We start from the raw sequence: 22,741 nt of genomic DNA, 5'->3' as shown, positions 1-22,741 counted from the left end.
CAATTTACATCGCAGGTTTTTACAGAGCTCTCAAAACTATTAGGAAGTCATAAAATCATAACCACTGCTTATCATCCGCAAGCTAATGGAATAGTTGAACGCTTTCATAGGCAACTTAAAGCTTCAATTATAGCAAGTGGAAGTGCAGCTGAATGGTATGAGGAGTTACCTATAGTGTTGTTAGGTTTGCGATCATCCTATAAAGAAGACATTCAATCTACAGCTGCAAAGATGGTATATGGGGAAAATCTAAGACTTCCTTCACAAATGGTAGTTCGATCTGAAAATAACTTTGACTCATCTGATGTTCTGTTAAAATTAAAACAAAATTTAAAGAATTGTGCATCAAACATATCTCATCATAAAAATTCACTAGTTTATGTTCCAAAAGATGTATATGATTGCAAGTTTGTATTAGTTAGAGTTGATAGAAAGAGAACTGGATTACAAGAGCCATATGAAGGACCATTTGAGGTAATAGAGAAAACACCAAAGTGGTTCAAAATTAATTATTATAATAAATTCATGAATATTTCTATAGACAGAATTAAACCTGCATATTTGGATGCAAGTAAATATAATTGTTTGAATAAAACAAAAATAGTTACATTTAATTTGCTAAATATGGAACAATTTGGAAGAGGGGAGTAGTGTAGGGATTTACTACACGTTGTTATGAAATACTTGTTATTGTTAAAACTTTAATTTTTCTTTAAAAATCGAGTTTAAAATTTTTATATTTCATGTTATATTTGATGTGAAAATTTTCATATTACTTTACTTTTGAATTTATCATTAAACGAATATTTAATTAAAAATGTATCGTGAATATTGAACGAATAAATTTATTGAACAATACCAGATGAGTTGAATATCCATAATTACATATCCTGAATATCCAGATGAGTTGAATATCCATAATTACATATCCTGAATATCCAGATGAGTTGAATATCCATAATAACATATCCTGAATATCCATAATAACACATATTCATAAAAGCTCCACAACACTCCGGTAGTTTTTTCCTAAATTAACACTCAATTAAAGTGTATGTGCACTGCATACCATTCTCTTGAAAATGGAAAAACCTTTAGTGGCTTCATGGACTTGATTTTGATCCTTTGTTTTGTAACGTTTTTTCATAATATAAACAAATGGCACTGTTTTTATTTTCACCTGTTTGTAAAATTGTAGCTTTTTAATTTTTGACGTTAACTTAATAATCTGCAAACATATTTTGTGAATAATTTTTCGATGTTTGCTTCGTTCAGTTCTGAAATGCAGATATTCAACTTTTGTATTCTAGTATGCGGACATACGGATATCCGGATTTTCCATTTATGAATCCGGATATCCGTACAGCCGGATTTTTTGCTTAGCTATCCGGTTATTCGATGCAGTTCACATGCAGTTCCGGATGCAGTTCACAGCCCTAATATTAGGGCTTAGAAAAATTGTTGCGACTCGTCTCTAAAGAGAAATATCCACGCCCATTATGGTAACCGACTGATGCTTTCCGCAGGGAATGCGTATCGGATTGAGGAGATCTGGTATTCTCATAACCGACCGATTGGAAATGCAGTTCACGAACAAAAATATTTAGATGAAGCAGTTCGCGGACTCACTGCATTCGGGTAACCGTAACAGAAACCGAAAGGTTGTCATTTCTTCCAGGGATCAGACATTAGATTTGTTTTGCGAATTCAGTTAAAATTAACTAAAAATAAGTAAGGACGGGACGGGATCTGAACAATAATCTTATCCCATTCCTAATATCCAAATAATCGGCTGTATAAGATATGAAATATATAGTGAACAGATGTACATACCTAAGTGATTTTTAAGATAAATATTAAATAAAAATAGGTAGGTCTTTGCGTGAGGATGGAAAGTTTCACGTTTTTTGTGGTCTGCATTAAATAGCTATCCACGAATCACTTATTTCAACAATATATTGCCGTAAGCGTAAGCATTTTGTGCAATTTGCAGCTTCTAGCTAATAAAATAGGGCAGTAATTACGAAGAGCTTCTTATCTGAACAATCGGTTGTGGGGGATATATGCTATACCGGCCGGTTCCGAAAAATGTCTAATAGAACACCGAAATATACCCGCTCACCAAATTTTAACAAGATATTTCAAAAATTAAGGGACAAGTTTGCATTCAAATTCACAGATGCATAGACAGACAGACATGGCTAATCAACTCAGCTCGTCGCCCTGACCATTTCGATATACTTATTGGTGGGTCTTTCTCTTCTCCTTTAAGTACTTACAATTTTGAGATTCTTCACAAACTTGAAATACCATTTCAATTTCATGAAAAAAAAAATAAATATTTAAAAAGAAAATTAAAGACATCAAACAAAACTAAAACTAAAGAAAAAAATAAATTAAATGAGAATGTAGAAAACGTTAAAAATAAAAAACATGGCAGAAAATGTATGTAAAATTGACGAATTTAACTCCTGACCGGAGTAGGGTGGTATTCTTGCATTCCTAACAGGAATCAAAAATTCGCTGAAAAAACATGGCGTCTAGCCATATAAGGAGATCAATAAAAATTTATATAGAAGGAAATTCTCGAATTTTCCTTAAACAAAGAAAATTGAAACTACAATTATAAAAGTAAATTAAAGAATTGTAGCTTTCGAGCTGGGCAAACAATTCGAATCTTATTCGACCTTCATCCGGTATTATCATATACGCGCAACGAAGTAACTTAAATATCAAAAAAAAAAAAAAAAAGATATTTACCTCCTCATTTAAAAGAACTATTTAAATTTTTGGATGTTCCATAGAGAAATCTTAATTTTGACCCTTGCGCGACACCCATTAATCGTCTCTAATCGGGAACAAAATGGATCTTGGAGTGTTCGCGGGATAGGTTCTCAGATTTATGATCCAGTCCGTGATACCGCCGGTTAGTATCGACGGAAGGCCTCCACGGATTTGGGAGAGGCAGGTGGAGGAAGACTTGGCCTCGCTTTGTACTCCCAATTGTCATCAGTTATCGCAAAACAGGGTTAGCTGGCGTGACTTGTTACTAACCGGCCAAAATTTATTTGACGGTTAGACGCCAATTAATGATGATGATGATACCATTTGAAGGAGTTAGGCTGAATTTGTCTTTCCAGAACCACCCTCATGCGTACACACATACATATGTACGCTTGCCTTCTGACTCACATAATTTTATAGTTGGCTTGAATTTAGTTTGGACAAAACATTTTGTTTACCTTTTCCAACACTTCATAAAACGCATACTTCCGCGTTCGCCCAATTTCGACTGCCAAAGCGTTGTAATGAATTTTAAATTCGGACTCACGATATTGTTACGTTTGAATGCAAATCTTAATGCTTGATGTGAACGCACTTAATTTTCAGTGCTCTTCATTAAATCATGGTTTGCTTTCATTTTTTTAGCAAATAAATTAAGATCATGACAATAACATTACGCTGGTGTTAATGTGGTCATCTTACACAAAGCCACACATCGGCGTAATTGCAGTCATGCTACTGTAAAAGTGGCCGCCGTGTTGTGGTGGTAGCGTCTCAATTTACCACACTGAAGGTCCCCCGTTAAAGTCACGGGAAAAGCAACAACGAAAATTTAGAAAACAAATTTGTAATTAGAAAAATATTTTTTCCAAGCGGGGTCGCCTCTCAGCAGTGATTTGGCAAACACTCCGAGTGTATTTCTGCCATGAAAAGCTTCTCAGTGAAAACTCATCTGCCTTACAGATGCTATTCGGATTTGGCATAAAAAATGTGGGTTCCGTCCGGCGAATGTATAGGAAAAGGAGCTCGATGCAAATTGGATGAGAAGCCCGTCCTAAAAGTTTTGCTGAGGTAATTATGCCAAGTATTTATTTATTTTATTGTAAAGGTATTGCCCGTCGACGCCGCTAAAAATAACTACCAAAAATACTATTAAAAGCTGCTAACTCCATATATTTTCAACAGATTTTGAAATTTCAAGGGTTTCATACAAGTGAAGTTCAATAGAACTTTATTTACCCGAACATAATGAAGCATAAAGCTGGGCATTAGTTACAAATAAATAATAACTTTTATGGACCTTGCTTAATTGAAATTCGCGCTGGGTATAAAAATTACAAATATGTCCAAATAAAGCCACTTCAATAAGCATTGTTGTGAGAATTTCAGCTGCGATTACATACTTGCGTATCTACATCAATCTCTATCCGATTAGCTACTTTTACACACCCTTTTGGACAAAAATTTTCTCCATAACAATTTGATTGATCATATTTTGTTCTTTCAGACATAAAACCTACACAACTTTTACCATAAATAGAAGCTTAGAAAAATTAAATGAGCAAAGTCGGTTGTTTACTAAGCCAAAGACTTTGAGGGAGTGACATTTCCTTGTTGACAGTCAGTTAGAACTAAAGAACAAAAATGGTCACCCACGTACCAACGATCGGGACAGCAGTGACCTCACATTGTTATCACTACTACAAAAACAAAAGATATCCGCCTACGCTGGCAATGTCATAGTGACTTTGTACAAAGTACAAGCCACAACAAAACAAAACAACAATTTAATAAATATTTCACAGTCAAAAGTTCATTTTGTGTTAAATGTTATTAAAAAAAATGTAATGTTTGCTCTAAAATAGTGAGTATGTAATTAATCAATCGAACAAATAAATATTTGAATGCTTGAATGCCTAATTTCACTAATAATAGAAATTAATATTAATTAATTTAGAGTAGTATGAAGCTGAAAATTGACATATTTTTCTTAATATCATGTTAAATAGTTTAGGCATAAAATACACTAAAAAATTCTAAAAAAAGGGATTGAGTTTGCGCCATAGAAAAAAAGGTAAGGCGCCGTAATTTCCGAAGAGATTGTAGGCCGAGCTTCTCTTCCAATTTGCGTGGTGCTTCTTTTTTAATTTTGCCTACAAATTAGCGTTACGGGACCTACTTGTTTTTATGCCGACTCCGAACGGCATCTGCAAGGCAGATGAATTTTCACTGTGAAGCTTTTCATGGCAGGAATCCACTCGGAGTGATTGCCAAACACTGCCGAGGGCGGACCCCGCTTAGAAAATTGAAAAATTCTAATTGAAAACACTTGTTTCTAAAATTTTGATGTTGCTTTGCCCGGGGCGTGATTCCAGGATCTTCGGTGTGCTGGGCGGAGCACTGCGGCCTCCGCGCTATAGAAACTCTTAAATTAGAAAAGTGGAGAAAATCTTAAAAAAAAATGTACAAAAATTTATTTAAAAATGCAATGAGGGCAATCCCCGCTTATTTCATACAAATAGACAACATTGGTAAATTCTTTTTATTTCCATAAATAGAACAAGGCAAATACCAGTTTCTTTGAAACCGCCATCAACAAAAAGCATAATAACTTTACCACATGATGCCATACAAAGTATGGACTGCGCAAAGAATGAAATAGGCAAAGAAGGCAATTGGGATAAGTTTAGAACAACTAAGGCATGATGTGGCTGACCGCGTTTGTTTTGTGCGGGTTCGAGTCCCACTCCCGGCAGAAAAGGCTTTGAAGAAACAATTTTCGATGCACTCCCATATACCCTCTCATATAAATAAAATTCAAATGGAATTAATTGATTTTCATATGTAAGTGCAAAGCAAAAGCACTTTCATATGATGAACGAGCACTTCGGCATAAAAAACAAGTCTACACTAACAAATGGACAACTAAAAATTATTCAAAAAATATTATGACACGAAAAAAAAATTGTCTTTAACATTTGTTTTTGATTTTATTTCTTTATGTAGTAAGAAATTTAAAATTAATCGGAATATGAGATATGCTGGAAAACTTCCATACGCCCTTATTTTGACATTATGTTAATGGTATTAAATTGCGGCCGCCATAGTGTGATGATAGCGTGCTCCGACTACCACACCGAAAATCTTGATTCGAGCCCCAGCCCAAGCAATCTCAAAAATTTAGAGACAAGTTTTTTAAATTAGAAAAAAATGTTTCTAAGCGGGGTCGCTCCTCGGGAGTGGGCACTCCGAGCGTATTTCTGCCATGAAAAGCTTCTCAGTGAAAACTCATCTGCCTTGCAGATGCCGTTGGAGTCGGCGGAAAACACGTAGGTCCCGTCGCGTCAGCACGACGCAAATTGCAATAGAATCTCGGCCTTAAATCTCTTCGGAGGATATCGCACCTTGCATTTATTTATTTATATTAATGGTATTCATGATAAGTCGCATGTGTGCGTCTTAAGATGTTCGAGCGGGGTCGCAAATCTTATTACTCCGCAAATATCTCGCTTCATATGTATGTCTTGCTCGGTTTTCAAGCCCAGTTCGAAGTTGAACATCATGAAATTCTCCAAAGGTCCAGCCTGAAGTACGTTTTCGTGATCTTAACACTTTCTGAGTTAAGGCTCGAGCTGTTGTTGACACTTTGCATCGACCTAGATTAGATTTATTAATGAAGCCAACTCGTTTAAATATTGTATTTGGACTAACATTATTTGGATGACATAGAAAATTGGTGGAGATTATTTGAATGCCATATTATTGACTGAGTGAAGTTGTTGTGCTGGATTTTGAGAATTAAATTTAATTGCTCTTGAGTATTGTGATGTTATGGCAATTTTAGAAATGTTTTAACAAACCGATTTTACTAACAAATAGGGCACTGGAACTGCAAAGTAATTCGGGATATATTTCACAAGTTTGACCAAGCACTAAAACTATTTTCAAGGAGTATATAGACTGGATGAAAAGCGCTTTCAAGCAAACTGCACCATAGGCATGGAAAAGGCCTCGACATAGCCAAAGGTGTTTCCATATAAGACCTGATTAATATTCTTATTGATAGGGAGAGGTGTTTTATGCTTTCAGAGAAAAAAATTTAAACTTTTAGAAAAAATTTAATGGGCTTCAAATTTGTATTCTTGTTTTTATATTTAAAAGGTTTTAAAGTTGTTATCAAAGAGCGGTGCAGGGTGTACGAAAAAGTCGTGGGCGAGGCTTTTATATAAGACATTCCATACGGATCCACATACATTTTATCTGAAAATTTGGGTGTATGAGAACAGTTCTATCAACATAAAAATAAACCCGATTGCAAAACTTCAATTAAATATGATAATAATTAAAAAACTACCGGTAGGTGGTCAAAGTTTATGAAAGGCCATTTTATGTTCATGAAATGCATTGGAATGAAAATAAATAAATAAACGGCCCGATTTACCTCCGAAGAGATTTAGGCCGAGCTTCTCTATAATTTTGTTTGAGGGCATCTGCAAGTCTGCTGAGCTTTCACTAAGAAGCTCTTCATGGCAGAAGTACTCTCGGAGTGCTTGCCAAATCACTGCCGGGGGTGACCCCGCATAGAAAGCCTTTATTCTAATTGAATGAAACTTGTTTTTGATGTTGCTTTGCCCAGATTTCGAACTCAGGATCTTCGTTATGGTAGGCGGAGCACGCTCCGACCACACTACGGCCGCCGCGGCATTGAAAGGGAAATGAGTCACAGGAATAAAAGCGTCTATTCACTTCAGTTTGAGCATCGTTCAGCTTTTAGCATATTATGTGCGAGGTGTAAAGCTGGCACTAAGTACATCCATGAAAATTTTCTTAAGATTAAGATCTTCTACATACATTAATAATTTTTCGTACGCTGAAAATTCAGTCGAATTCCTGAAATTTTAAGATAAGCAATTGCTCAGGTTTCATTCACATGACTCTATGATAAACATTTTGTTCCACAACCTTGATATTGCCCATATTTTGATCTTTAAACTTTAATTAGACTTTTAATTTCCACTTCAATTTGAATTGCTTAACTGTTGTTTATTCAGCAATTTTTGGCCTAATTAAAAGCGAAAGAGACAAAGCGCAGCGGGGCTCAATGCAGTGCGGGTTTATGCTAAGTAAGGCTCACAAGCATCAATCTCGTTAAAAATAATCTTCGTTTGAATTTATGTATATACTAAGGATGTATGGTTTGTAGTGTTAACAAAAATGTCATGCTTGAAGTCTCAGCCAAACCCGGATTTCGGCACAGAAGCCTATTCAAGTGAATAACATGGAAATCTACGTCTGAGTGGAATATCACTTTATCTCGACTGCCAGATCGCAAGCGCTCCATATCAGCCCCAGGACTTGTTGAATTTATGTGAAAAAATTTAGTATTCCGAGAAAGTTAACTAGGAAAGGACGTTTTCAAAATGGCATTCGAGATAGGGTGATATTCCTCGCAGCAGTCGAAATAATCTGAGTTAGATATGCTTTTTTTAATGAATGTTATCTCTATATTTATTATTCCTGTTAGTTTAATTGGCGACGGAGATAAATATTATGATAAATCATATTTTGGAAATATGTTTACACAATTTTAACAAAATTTAACAATATGGACTTAAGGCTTCCAATGTTTATGAATAATTCGGAAAAAAATGGGTTTCCATTCTCAAATATCGGCTTTGTTCTTTATATCCGTTTTTTTTGTTCTATTGGCTCTTAAAATAATTCGATGTTCCGGCTTTGGTTTATCGGTTTCGTGCAACACTACCATGCTTGAGTTTCTAATTATTTTTATCGTCATCGGCAACAACTCAAAGGTATTTGCGCACACAGCACGCCCACATATTCACTTGACGGGCAAAATTTCTGTTTTACAGTCTTAAGAAAATGCAAGCAAACAACCAGCATGACAAGCTCTATTGTTTAGGACCAGAGTGGTGCGTGTCTAATAAAAAAATACCTTCCTTCTTCTTCTTCGTCATCATATCGAATGATCTTTTAGAAAAAAAGACAAAATTTTTGGCGCCAAACAGAGTCTGCGCACAATTTCAAGGCTGAGTGAGCAGCAGTTAACTGAAACAAGATCTGCTCTAACCGTATGTAAGTAAATATGTACATATGTTATGTACATTCATATAACTATATCAATTATAATAAATATGTTTATATCAATCAAAGGTAAATCTAAGCTCGAGTTGGTTGTGCAGAGACGCCTACGCCACAGTGACGGAGCCAGAGTTATTGCAGAATTAATGCGAGTTCAATTTGATTTAATTACAAAATTTTTAGCAAAGCTGTACGTGATCTTCAGAAAAATGACATGTTTTTACAGTTTTCATAATGGACTTGCTTCATACAGTAAAAACAGGCCAGAATTAATCTAAATGTGATTAGAAAATTCCATCATAAGAAAGTTAGTTTGAAGAATTAAATACCATTTCTTATATGAATTACTTAAAGTTAATGGCATACATATATAGATACTTATCTAAATTGGCTATTCGCGCGCATCTAAGCCTAATTTTTTACCTAAAGGTTATAGCGAGATTAATGTATATGATGAGTGCGCCTCTAGATGGAATCCACATATATTGGAAATTATGTTTTAGAAAGTATCTTTCGGGATGGGGTTGGTCAGTGACCCGCAGATTTCGATTGAAATAAATGGGGCAAATTATGTTTTTTAAAAGTAATTTTGTTTTATACCTTTTAAGAAAATATACAAAGAAATTGTTCACGATCCCCGTAAGATAAAATCAGGGAAAACATTATATAGTTGGAAAGAATTACCTTTGGATGTGCATATGTATTTTTTTCACTTTTTTGTTATCGGTATTCGAAAATTCTTAGCAAACATAATTTAATTTTATAATTAATTTTGTATATTATTGACTTATGATACAAATATGGCCATTAACTTAACACAAAAAAAAAAGTTCCGGAACAATATTTTTGTTTGAAATTCTACTTGCCTTTTTGGACCAAACAGCTGTCCGAGAATGCATCTGCAGTAAATATGTATCTTGCTACATTTTATTCGGTTCAACATAACGGTTGCTCCAAGCTTGACCCCATCGCAAGCATACATCATAGTTATTTTCTTTTCTACTATTTAATCTTAAGCCATTGCTCGGTTAGTCAGCTTGTCACTAGTGTGAGGGCTAAGCCGAACTTCATAGCGCCTTACCATGTAGCTGAACGGCTTACACGCTGGGTCACCATGCAAACGGTGGTCTTACCGCAGCAAGAGGCTCTGCTGCCACAAAGTGATTGATAAAATAAAGCAATGTAACAAAGTGACTGTTTACTCATAGATTACAAAAGGGGCAAACACTGCGATTACCGTTTTTATCAAGAAGACGAACGAAGGTACGAAGCAGTTGCTCAGTTCCTGTCCGTAGCGCTTATAGATAGCAGGTAGTCCTATGGGTAGATATTTATCGAAACTTGGAGATCAGAAGAAAGGTCAGAATTTTGCGAACCAAATAAACCGTTAAAGCTGAGCTATACTAGCGCCTTAGAATAGTTAAAGGAAGTTTCTCTAAACTTACAACTGAATTCCATGTGTAGTGAAGTCAGAGGACACGCGAAACCAGTTACATCATCAGGAGATTAGTATACCGACACTGTATTAGAAGTTGGGAAACATCTGCCGTCCAAATAAATAAGGAAATGGAGTATATGTTTTATCCAGAGCAAACGAAAAAAAGGAATGTCGGAGAGGGACAAACAAATCAGTGTTGCGGCGAGTCTTACAGATCAGCCTCCAACACAATAAAATACGAACTACTCTTTACTAATGAGGAGGGTTCGGTGTGGTTTCAATAAACCAGCCATGGCTCTGATCTGAAGGAAATGTGTCTGAAAATTTAAAAAAAATGTATTGGTGCAGCTATTCAAGCAAAGATTCTCGATTCTGTTGGTATCTTTGCATTAACTCCTTACCAGTGGCTTGTAAACGGGTTAAAGGAAAATAAAGATATTTCTTTACTTTTTTAATGTGGCCTTTTAGTTTCATTTAATCAGTTCACCTTTTAACAGCTCTGTAAATATTTAGCCTTATTATGTTCATAGCTTAATGAAGATGTCACATAAAAAATTAAAAATTTCCAAAACATACTTTTTTGTGAAGTGGCAATGCTTTTTCAGCATTTGACAAATTTTATTTCTGACAACTAACACTGTTTATGTTAAATACACCAATGGTCGAAAGTTTGGGTGATATTATTAATGATACTGGAGGCAGCTCCAAGCATGCAATCTATTCATCCGATGGATGTTTTACATGTACTAACAGTTAGGACTGCGCATTTTCAAACCATCCGCTAGAATTTTTATATGAGTTGATCTACATATGTTTAAGACAAGTGATTGGAATTGTTTCGACGACCTTAAGAGGACCTTGAATATAATTTATGTAACTAAGAACAACAGGGCTTTTTAACAAACCTTTGGTTAGTTTTGTAGCCAATGTGCAATATTACCTGCTTATTTTCTATGACTCTAAAGTTGAAAAAACTATATGAAAGCGATTGCTGACGGGAATAGTCTAACTCGGCTGCCGTTTCGAAAACATCCCTTCTCAGAAAACTTTTGATTAATGCTCTATTTTGGTATCTGGAAGCTACTAATTGGAAAACCTGAAGATCTTTTCTTTGGAAAATCTATAGAAAATCTTGCTATGAACGATGGAAGAATATCACTTCACAACATAAAATCAACGACTTTCAGCTGAGATGGGTCGCTTTTGAGAACAATTCTGAAAATCATTTTCAAACTGTAGGGTGATTTATGATAGTATTTCACTCAAAAATCGATAAAGGCTGCAAAACGAGATATAACGAATTACACTAAAGATGGCTTACGGCCAAAGCATATTTGGTAGAGAAAACGGAAACTCTTGACTTTTTCCTGGATGCTTTGATAAGAAGTTCATATTACGAACACTTATTTTACTGATATTCGGTGTGGTATGATCGAGTTGTATTTAATCATCGATATCCCGGCAATCACTGACCGCATAGAAAATCTTTAATGAGTATTCTATAAAAACTGACCCTCGTTTTTTTAAACACAATAAATTTGATCCTCAAATAGCTTCCAGTGGAAAAAATATTGCCTGTTCATAACATTTCTATCTAATTCAATATAAAATAATATCGCTCACTATATATGGGCTATTCCATCCATTGGCTGAAAGTTTTTCTTCTTTTCCTAGCTTACGCAAGACGTTTTTCAGAAGTTTTTCAAATTTTTTCATCCAACTCAAAAAAAGTTATGAATTTTTTAAAAAACAGCGTTTTTGTTTTCAAAATGCTATAACTTTTTCAAAAATTGACCGTTTGGGATCTTTTTTTTTTAAATTTGTTTTTAAATGTACTTTTCGGAAAAAATACAAAAAAAATTTAAAGTTTTTTTTTCTATTAAATAAAAAAAAAAAAAAAATTCTCGGCCCACTCCGGGATTAGTGGGGCTGATTGCAGAATTGATTGAAGTTTTTTATGAGAAAAAAAGGGCGAAATTCGAAAAATCTCGAAAAACTGAAAACTTACAAAAAAAAAACTTTAAACATTTTTTTGAATTTTTTCCGAAAAGTACATTTAAAAACAAATTTAAAAAAAAAGATCCCAAACGGTCAATTTTTGAAAAAGTTATAGCATTTTGAAAACAAAAACGGTGTTTTTTTTTTTTATTCATAACTTTTTTTGAGTTGGATGAAAAAATTTGAAAATTTCTGAAAAACGTCTTGCGTAAGCTAGGAAAAGAAGAAAAACTTTCAGCCAATTCTAAAGGGGTCGGGTTCAAAATTGGTCGAAATGGGATGGAATACCCCATATGTAAGTATATATCATAAACAGTTGCGCGCTTGGAATCGGACACCACTATGCATAAAACTCCTGCAATCCCATATTATTTGATGCGATTATGTGGAGTATCGAATTTTGCTAATTCTGCTGCGTTTGAGGCGTTCATCATTTTTTGTGTGGCAATTTGACGCTGCCTCCATGAAGTCACTTTGTAGTTGGCTGAGTGTTTCAGTTTTAAGCTTAATATTGTTTAGCTTAGCTTTTAGTGGCGTTTTAGCCAGCTTCGTTTACGGACGCGTGCGATTGCAATAAACAGTGGCCCGTTAAAGTTTAGCTCAAATAAATCGATCAGAGACATTTTGTGTGGCAAACAAAAGTGAAGCAAATAAATAAATTTCATATGCATTGAGTGAAACCATGTATGGGTAAAAAAAGCTGGAGAGCAAAGTAGTTAATTTGTGAGTTGGCGTACGGGTGATCGCGCTTAGCGAGTGTTGGGCGTTTGAGCGTTTTGCCAGCCGCAGTTAGCTGAACGTGCGCGCCAATGTAAGATCGTTGCTCGAGTTGCTCAAGATTTGTTATCTTCTGTTTTGATTGCTCGTTTAAAAAATTAGCATTGTGATTTAAAAAGATGCAATAAACAAAAAATTATTGTTGCACGAAATATAAATTAACAAAACGCATATTACAACAAAGTTGTTGTTGTTTGGATGGCTTTGTGTCACTTATTTGTCAATCGATTTAACGGAAGCGCAACAGACAAGTTATCCGCGATTGAAAACATTCAATTTCATAAAATTAAACTTCTTTTGTTTATTTGATATATATTTTTTTTTGCAATCTTATTGTATTTGTGTGAGTGGAGTAATTAAACGTTTGCCTCGCGAATCGCGACTGGTGTGGCAAGTTGCGTGCAAGAAGCAGTTTGTGCTTCATTGTTGTTTTTTGTTTTTTTTTTTTTGTTTTTTTTTTTTTTTTTTTTTTTGTCTTTCACTATTTCATCATTTTGTTGCTGCGATTGGCTTATTGCGATTTCCGTTGCACTTGAAAAGAGTTTTTAATTGAATAATTTCCGAAGCAAAAATCAAACAACAAGAAACTTAAAACAATGCAATTAATATAAAGAAGCAGAAATAACAGCTGAAAGAAGTTATATTAAATTTTTTTTTCTTAAATTTTTGCACTAGCAATAAAAACCCGGCAGATATTTTAAGCCTACATTGCAACTAAAAATTGGTGAAAGATAAATTTTAAAAAAGAGGAAGAAAGTAAAAGCGAAATGGAAATGTGGCTGAGCAGTTGGATGTTGGCTGCAGCTTTAGCGGTGAGTTATAAATAATATGACGGAGTGTTTTTTTTAATATGAAAGGGAATTATTAACAGTAGGATTAAAAAAAAATTTAAAAATAATGTTTTCAATTATCGTCGAAATTAAAGTAAAAACTCAGTTAATTTCGTTGACTGGTTGAAACTCCGAATAAGAAATAATTATTTATGTTTGAATATTTATTTAAAGTTTATACCTAAATCTACACTCTTCGAGTCAATAATCAGTTGATAAATAGACGTTTCATGCAAAATTCATGCAAAAACAATCACTTGAGTTAGAAATTTGGTTTTTTCATCACAATTACATTAGAAGTGAAGAAATAAAAACCAAACAGTTATTTTAACTAAAAATTAGATTTAAAATTTAATAGTTGATAAAGAAGAAAATTAACAGCAGGTTCTAAAGATGTTATCGTTCTTGTTTGTCCCTTTTAAAAAAAGTTATACAATGTTATAAAAATTTCACACAAATGAAATAAATAATTTTTCCCTTTCCCACACAACCACTTGTTTCATTAACGAACATTTATCCAGCTGCATTGAAATAATAAATTGAGTTCAATAAGCGTCTTAATATAGATAGCTTGACTAATTAACATTATTAACTGTCAGTGTGAAATTGGATTACCTGTATTTGCAGTTAAATAAAAGCAGCACATTTTCAAAGTCAAATGCAAGCAATTTTTCGATTGCTCGATGTCAACGTGGTTAGAACCACACCATCTCCTTTGGTTTTTCTTTTTTTATTCTGCGTTAGGGTCGATAATTAATATATATTGGGACGATTTCCCGTCACCACTTATTTATTTATTTAATCTACGGATTAAAAAAATCTTATAGACAAGTTGTACAACTAGTAGTATGCTTTTAACATGAGTACCTGCCTTAAGGCTCAACCCCAACTTCCGGCTCCATTTTTCCAGCCCAAATACTTCAGTGCACGATCGTTGGTACCAAATTAAGTTTAAATCGGGTGTACAATCACAAGGTATGTATTACCTTGGTAAGATACGGAGTCTATCAAAGCTCCTTGACATTTTAAAAATAATGCCATCCATCTTGGGTTCTATTCTAAGCAAAAATATTTCGCTGCCCCACTTCTGACGCTTGGGACACCGTCTGACATAACTGCACACATTTCAGTACAATATCAAGGGATGTGTACAACCTTTATGTGATTACAACCTTTCCGCCACAACGAATTGAAATGTCCATTCACTCTAGAAATAGCCCCTATCAAACTAATCCCAAAGTTACTAATCAAATTTACTCCCGACGCCAACTATTCAGCATAGCCCAAAGCAGCTTCACAAACCCACACTTTCAATTATCAATTGTAATCCAGAAACGACAATTATATGTTTACATCCACTTACCCTGCCCCTTAACAAAGCGATAAAATGCAAGATCGAACCTAAAACGCTCCGGTATTACATACCACAATTTTCAACCAGCGCAAGCTAGGGATGTGCATCTCAACCTTTTATTTGGCAGAAGCTTGGAAATATTTATGCTTAGGTAAAAAAGGTGCTTTACCCTTGCGGGTGAATCAAGGGACACTTTATTACAAACTTTCTAACGAAGAAGACCGCATTACTGTGAAGAGATTGCTTTGTTGCCAACTTTCCCAAAAGTGTACTTCCCCGCATGTAAGCGAAACGCCAACATGCGAGATGAAACCACAGTCCCCGCAAATCTTCCACTAGGGAACCGATCCTAGGTACAAGAGATGAGATCTGTACATATATAAGCACCAAGCGATAAATTATATACAGGTTACAACTGGATATTCCTGATCCTCACGATACAACGTTTATTGACCCTTATAGGGCTAAGCAAGCGATGCACATGCCCGCATTGCTCCGTTCGAGTTATCACTGCTCAGGATTGGATGGCCTTTTTTGTATTTTTCTCCCCTTTACGAATAATATAGCTACCGCGGGCATATTCTAACCGCTTACTCGCAGGGGAGAGACAAGTTGTACAATAATATTTAAAGATGGGCAAAGCAGATGTCGCAATGGTAGGGATTTAGGGCAACACGTAATCGGGTGATCGAGAACAGCCGAAGTTGGTTGGTGTTTAAAAAACACATTTTCCATTCTACTTTTATATTATTACTTACAAAAATCTTATATATTGGTGTAGAAATAATAATGATGCTGTCGGCATGGACGTGATTTCGAATAGCAGAGTACAAATTTCAAACAGCAGATATGGTTGTGCTGCATGGGAGGTTGGAAAGTACGGGTTTCCAGGCAAGCGGCCCTAAAAATTGCTTTTAACTTTTCGAGGCTTAAGTATTTTATTTTTAATTGGGAAGAGCACAAGTCCCCTTTACGTATATCTTGTAGCCGTGGCTTTTTTCATTACATGGACTGTGTAGGCGTTGTCACAAGTCCTGGTTTTCCTAATGCCTTTGCCGTACATTGCATATGTAGTAAAGCCTTAGCATTGGCGAAGACATCAAACAGCAGCAACCCAGTAGAGATCCCGACGTTGTCAAAAAAGGCAAGAGTTTCGGGTTTTTATTGGAGAGCGATATATAACCTGCTTTCCTGGGACGTGAACCCAGGATCTTCGGTGTGGTACCTAAAAAAATTAAGATTTTACTATCGCAAGTAAAAAAATTTTGTTAGCTACGTGTAAGCAGTGGAGTTAAAGTATCTTCCCCGATTTTTCATTTTCTCCCATATCATAGCTAACCGAGAATAAAAAAAATAAAAAATAAATGTAAGGCGCGATAACCTCCGAAGAGATCTAAGGCCGAGCTTCTCTTCCAATTTGCGTCGTGCTCCTCTTGATTTTCCCTACAAATTGGCCGGACGGGACCTACATGTTTTATGCCGACTCCGAACGGCATCTGCAAAGCAGATGAGTTTTCACTGAGAGCTTTTCATGGCAGAAATACACCCGGAGTGCTTGCCAAACACTGCCGAGGGGCGACCCCGCTTAGAAAAATTTTCTTCTAATTGAAAAATCTTATTTCTAAAATTTTGATGTTGCTCTGCCCGGGAGTTGAACCCGGGGCATACGGTGTGATAGGCGGAGCACGCTACCATCACACCACGGTGGCCGCCGCTAACCGAGAATCCTTCACAGTTATCTGAAGTCAGTTATGAATCAATCTTTCTGTTTTTTTTTTTGGGCAAAACACGCACCTCTTATTAGAGAATATGAGAATAGCTGTGTTTTTTTTCTCATCTATATACGTTTACGCTTAAGTGGCAAACTTTAAGCTGTAGTCATTGGTGCTGTTTGTCGTATCGCTGTAGTCGTATCCCTAACGTAATCAGCTGTTTATCGCTACGATGGTAAACCAAAAACCAATTGGTTGGCTACGATACGGTTACGACCTTAGCGGCACCAATAATCGATTGCATTGATTCCCATAAGGTTGGTCGAATCAGCTGTTATAAAGTTACCGATACGGTTACCGATAAAGCACCAATGTCTGCAGCTTTAAATACACCTCTGAAATTACTACGTATACAATTAGTACTACTAAAGATGCAGACATTGGTGCTTTATCGGCAACCGTATCGGTAACCTTATAACAGCTGATTCGACCAACCTTATGGGAAACAATGCAATCGATTATTGGTGCCGCTAAGGTCGTAACCGTATCTTAGCCAACTAATTGGCTTTTGGTTTACCGTCGTAACGATAAACAGCTGATTACGTTAGGGATACGACTACAGCGATACGACAAACGGCACCAATGACTGCAGCTTAAATTTCAATACGCATTATACTCAGATGTAACTGAAATATGTGTCTATGTTTCACCCTCTGCACTAATTTTATGTATTCTATGCGCGTCCACTATTTATCACAACTGATTCAGCTATATGTTATACACAGAAATACAACAGAGGGTTGTGTCTCCGCTTTTCGGTACACCCTGTTGCTGTAGCTAGTTGTTTAACCACAGCCGCTAGATGGGTCTCCTAAGCATTATCTAAGCAAGGATAGGCGTTTTTTTTTCACGCGCAAAACGTATACGCGTGTAAAAAAAAACACGGCTAATATTGCAATGTTTTTCTGACCAATTTTTTTGGCTTTATCAACTTTGCGGGGGGAACTCTTTATAAGCTTTGAAGTGAGTGAGGGGGCTATAATTAATCTCTGTTATTTGTGTATTTATTTCTGAAATTATACTTTATTTTAAATTGTAAACATTTCTAATCGATACATTATTTTAAATGAAACTTCTTCCAAACCATGCAAATAAAAAAATAAAGCGGTAATAAAATTAAATCTCCAAGCAATTGCATGCTAATTATAATTAACTATTTATTAAACTTGAGCAAATTCCCTTTGTAAGAAAATCGTCTAAAATTATTGGTAAGTGTGCAAGTGACTATAGACGTAATCTTTGAAAATGGATGTAAAGAAATTATTTTATTTCTTTAAATACCCTGTAGCTCTGCAGGTCTGTTACTATGCCCGTTGTAGCGGCGGCAACCGCCATCTATACTCATTATATGCCTATTTAGCATTGACATATCATTGCAGATGGGGTCCTCCCACACGCCTGTCAAACTAAAGGTCCTTAGAAATATCACAATCTTGCCATTAAGCATTGGCGTCCTGCCAGACACTGCAGACTTTGGCGTACATTTTCCCTCAACATGTCACATACAGCAGACTTTGGAGTCATTTAGGGCCATCGCATGGTGTTAGGCTCATGAGATGAGAGAGTGCTTGAAGAATTGGGTATCTTGCATCTGCTGGAAAAGCAGGGTATTTATCAACATGCGCCCAGAAAATGTGCCTACGGCCACGCTTTCCTCTCCTAATAGCTGAGCTTATTGTCCTTTATTTAAAATCGGGAGTTTTCAACATGGTTTATTGAATACAGTGAGTGCTGTTGATGTGCATGCTCTTCGGTATTTCGCCCATATATTTTTTTCAACTCAGTTCCAAAAGATTGCAACTTACGTGGGATGTCAATCAAATGCGTATGGCCGTTTGTACAGCTTAGTATATTTACATATTGATTCAAAGGCGTATAATTAAATATTCAATGTTTAAATGTTGTTAGCAAAAATATAAATAAACAATTTAACAGCTGATTTTGCGAGCATTTTGGACATTTTTATGGGCAAGCAAATTTGCACATCTCCGCGGGAAGTCAGATGCTAAAACGTGTAACTAATTTCAATTTTGTATTATATCATTTCTTGAACTCATTTAGTAATAATACAATTGAGATATTATTAGTAATTAGTGTAAGTTTTATTCTCGTTTTTAATATTTTTTTCGTGTGGAGTACGTGCCAATTAGCTAATTTGATGTATTGTGCCTGGTGTCAAAGCCAAGTGTGCAGGTATGTATGTAGGTGTGTCCTTATTGGATCATCTACCGGTGAGCCATCAACAAACTCACAGAAAAGTTATCTAATTCGCAATTCTCTAGGTAATCGGGGGAATCGTAATTTACGCAAAGTAATTTAGCACGAAAATACATTTGTCGCAGATAGTTTTACTTAGTTATTTGTTGTTGCCCATTTGTGGTGTCAGCGCCTAAATTGGGCTCCATTAATAATTTGTGAATATATGGGAAAAACAGAAAATATGTTTATTGAATAATTCATTTGTTTTACTACCATTTGTGTTCAAACATAAATTAATACATATGGCTATGTAAATAAGTATAACATTGTTGTTGTTAAAAATATTTATACATAAATATATATTAACTTATTTGGCATACTGAATAGGCTTTTAAATTAATATGTATTTACGTTCGGATTTGCGAATCTGTCTGTTTGTTTCAGCAAATATTAGTGCTAATCTTTGTAATCGAGCTGCAACGGTAAACAACAGGTCTCGAATATTTAGGTCATACACCAATATAGCATTTCTCCCATTTCTATACATGAAATTCACTAATTGGGACTACCTTTTTAAAATTTATAATGTGCCATCACTTGATATATTTACCACTGTGCTTTATTCGAAAAAATAAGTACCATATACGCCGAAAACAATTTGTTTCAAAACAGAAATGTAGGAACTTTCTGGAGCCACTGTATTGAAATAGCAGGTGTTGTACTACTTGGTTCTCTAAGTGCCTTTTTCCCCATCTTCAGTTAGTGACTTATCTAAAAGTTAACGAAACTCTCATTCTCTCGCTAATTGAAGCATCGAATGTTAGTTAAGTGCTAGGCAAAAGTGTTACAAAAGTCAGCTGGATAGTTGGTTTTGTGCACTCACCACAGATTTTTGCTATTTCTTCTACAAAATATCCACAATTAACGATTTATCTAGGGCTGGTCACCCTATTTTGGCCAAATAAAGTTATCTCAAGAATTTCTATGCTCCATGTAAATTTTAACTTAATTATAAAAATTAACAAAAACAAAGAAAAACAAGTAACCGAACATTATATACTCAACGTGAGCTTCAATTGTACATTTCATTTCAGATAAATTACTTTTCTACATAACACGTGGCACCGCCCGTTTAAAAAAAAATATCTCCCCATTTTCTCTTACAATAAAACTTGATAAGTGAAATATCATTGATCCAAAACTATTTTTTGCTAAGTTATAGTTTATTATTCTAGTCTACGACCCTTTTAGACTAAGTTGCCGTGGTCTTTAACCGATCTCGTCCATTTTTTCTGGAAATATTCCCCACTATAGGGAAAATTTGTGTACCCAATTTTATTACGATCCGTTAATTTTTCTTCGAGTTATGACTCCCGAAACCCAGAAAATGGCTCAGTCATAAAAGGGGCGGTGCCACGCCCATTTTTTAAAATTTGATGTTTTTCCTATGTTTTGTTATAAATCCACTTGGGAAATGAAATACCATTGATATATAGCTCTTTTTTGCAAAGATATAGCTTATTTTATTCGTCCACGGCCCTTCTAAAAATCTTTTATATAAAAGTGGGTGTGGTCCTTGACCGATTTAGTAAATTTTTCTTCAAAGCATTCCTATAGTAAAGGCAACCTCTCTGCCGAATTTTGTTACGATAGGTTTAACGATTTTTGATTTATGATTCATAATATTTGTGAAATTGATCTTATCACAAGTGGACAGTACCACGCCCATTTTAAATTTTTTTTAAGTTTTTATCAGGAGTCTCAATATCAGTCCACACGTCAAATTTCAACATTCTAGGTTTATTATTTACTAAATTAAAAGGTTTTTTGTGTTTTCCAAAATGTTATATATATAAAAAGTGGACGTGGTTATCATCCGATTTCGCTCATTTTCAATACCAATCTATTCTGGGTCAAAGTAAGATAGTGTACCAAATTTGGTGAAGATATCTCAATATTTACTCAAGTTATCGTGTTAACGGACAGACGGACGGACGGACATGGCTCAATCAAATTTTTTTTCGATACTGATGATTTTGATATATGGAAGTCTATATCTATCTCGATTCCTTTGTACCTGCACAACCAACCGTTATCCAATCAAAGTTAATATACTCTGTGCGCAAAGCACGCTGAGTATAATAAAATGTAAGGAGCGAAAACCTCCGAAGAGATTATAGGCCGAGCTTCTCTTCCACTTCCAATTTGCGTCGTGCTCCTATTGATTTTCCCTACAAATCGGTCGGACGGGACCTACATGTTTTATGCCGACTCCGAACGGCATCTGCAAGGCAGATGAGTTTTCACTAAGAGCTTTTCATGGCAGAAATACACCCGGAGCGCTTGCAAAACAATGCCGAGAGGCGACCTCGCTTAGAAAAATTTTCTTCTAAGTGAAAAATCTTATTTCTAAAATGTTGATGTTGCTTTGCCCGAGGTGTGAACCCAGGGCATATGGTGTGGTAGGCGGAGCACGCTACCATCACACCACGGTGGCCGTCATCTTCATTTGCTTAACTCCTTATCGGTAATTAAATAACTATATTTCCTATATAAATTTTTACCTTCGATAATCGGTAGCTATGAACAAATTTTAGAGATGTAAATTTTTTTTTTCACAGAAAAAATACCACCTCTAGTGTGTAATCTCTACTTGGAAGCACGATATAAAAGAGAAACGTAACAACTTGACAGATTAGCGAATGAGTCGTGAATGCCGTCACACTTAGTGAGCGGCTGCAATTTTTTCGAAACTTTCTCTGCGATTTTCTTTAATATTTCGGTCGATGTAACAAAATAGCAGTATATGAAGCAATCCGGCACTAATATTTTGAAAATGCTCAGTTGTCAACTCGAAACTCATAATTGCTTTTATAACACAGCCGTTTTTTTTAAATGTGATTTAAGTCACTTTATAAGGAGTGACAAAATGCGAAATTATTTTTTTATATTTTTGTGTAAAGTCTAGATTTTAATTGATTTCGATACAACCGTTACAAAAGAGAATCATTCAAACTGTCAGAAAGCTTTGGTAAGGTTTAACCCATACTTTATGGCTTATATGGTGATCTGTCAGTCAATTCTTCTTCTTTGATGACTCATAAAATTAATAAATTTTTTTTCCTTAAAAAAGCTGAAGCGGTATGTAATATTTTTATTTTTTGGCTTTGTTCTTTCTACACATTTCTAACGGCGCCACAAAATATTTTTGCTTTTTAGGTTGCGGTAGTTTTGCCCGCAGGAATGACCTTAGCTGTTTATGCTAAGATCATGGACGCCGGTCATAAATTAGCGATCTTTTTTAAGTTTTATTTATGTTGTTTGCTTCATAGTAATTAAAACTATTCGGCAAGCGTTTCTCTGTTATATATCGCGATTACATTTTTTTATTGTAGCTGTAAATTTGTTACATCAAAAACCGTGCAGAACAAATGGATCTAAAAAGAAGTAGATATTCCTATTAATATTCTTAAAATTTAGAAATTTC

General features: G+C 35.2%; 1 protein-coding gene across 8 annotated transcripts in view; it reads left to right on the top strand.

Annotated features, from left to right (window-relative positions):
- Positions 1-4,527: 4,527 nt before the first annotated feature.
- The window catches only part of LOC137253516 (uncharacterized), a 75,737-nt gene continuing 57,523 nt past the window's right edge, over positions 4,528-22,741 (top strand). Inside the window, exons 1-2 of one of the 8 annotated variants that reach the window (XM_067790585.1) lie at positions 12,861-13,045; positions 13,775-13,911. In XM_067790585.1, the coding sequence (XP_067646686.1) occupies positions 13,867-13,911 (45 nt within the window). In that variant the 5' untranslated portion in view covers positions 12,861-13,045; positions 13,775-13,866. Of the gene's footprint in view, positions 4,653-12,860; positions 13,443-13,774; positions 13,912-22,741 lie in introns of those variants that run through there. The other 7 variants (XM_067790583.1, XM_067790584.1, XM_067790587.1 and 4 more) reach the window with 7 other exon arrangements.

The sequence above is a fragment of the Eurosta solidaginis genome, chromosome 5 (genome assembly GCF_040869045.1).
Source record: "Eurosta solidaginis isolate ZX-2024a chromosome 5, ASM4086904v1, whole genome shotgun sequence".
Lineage (NCBI taxonomy): Eukaryota > Metazoa > Arthropoda > Insecta > Diptera > Tephritidae > Eurosta > Eurosta solidaginis.
Note: the sequence above shows the minus strand (reverse complement) of the source record. Positions and strands in the feature narration are given on the sequence as shown.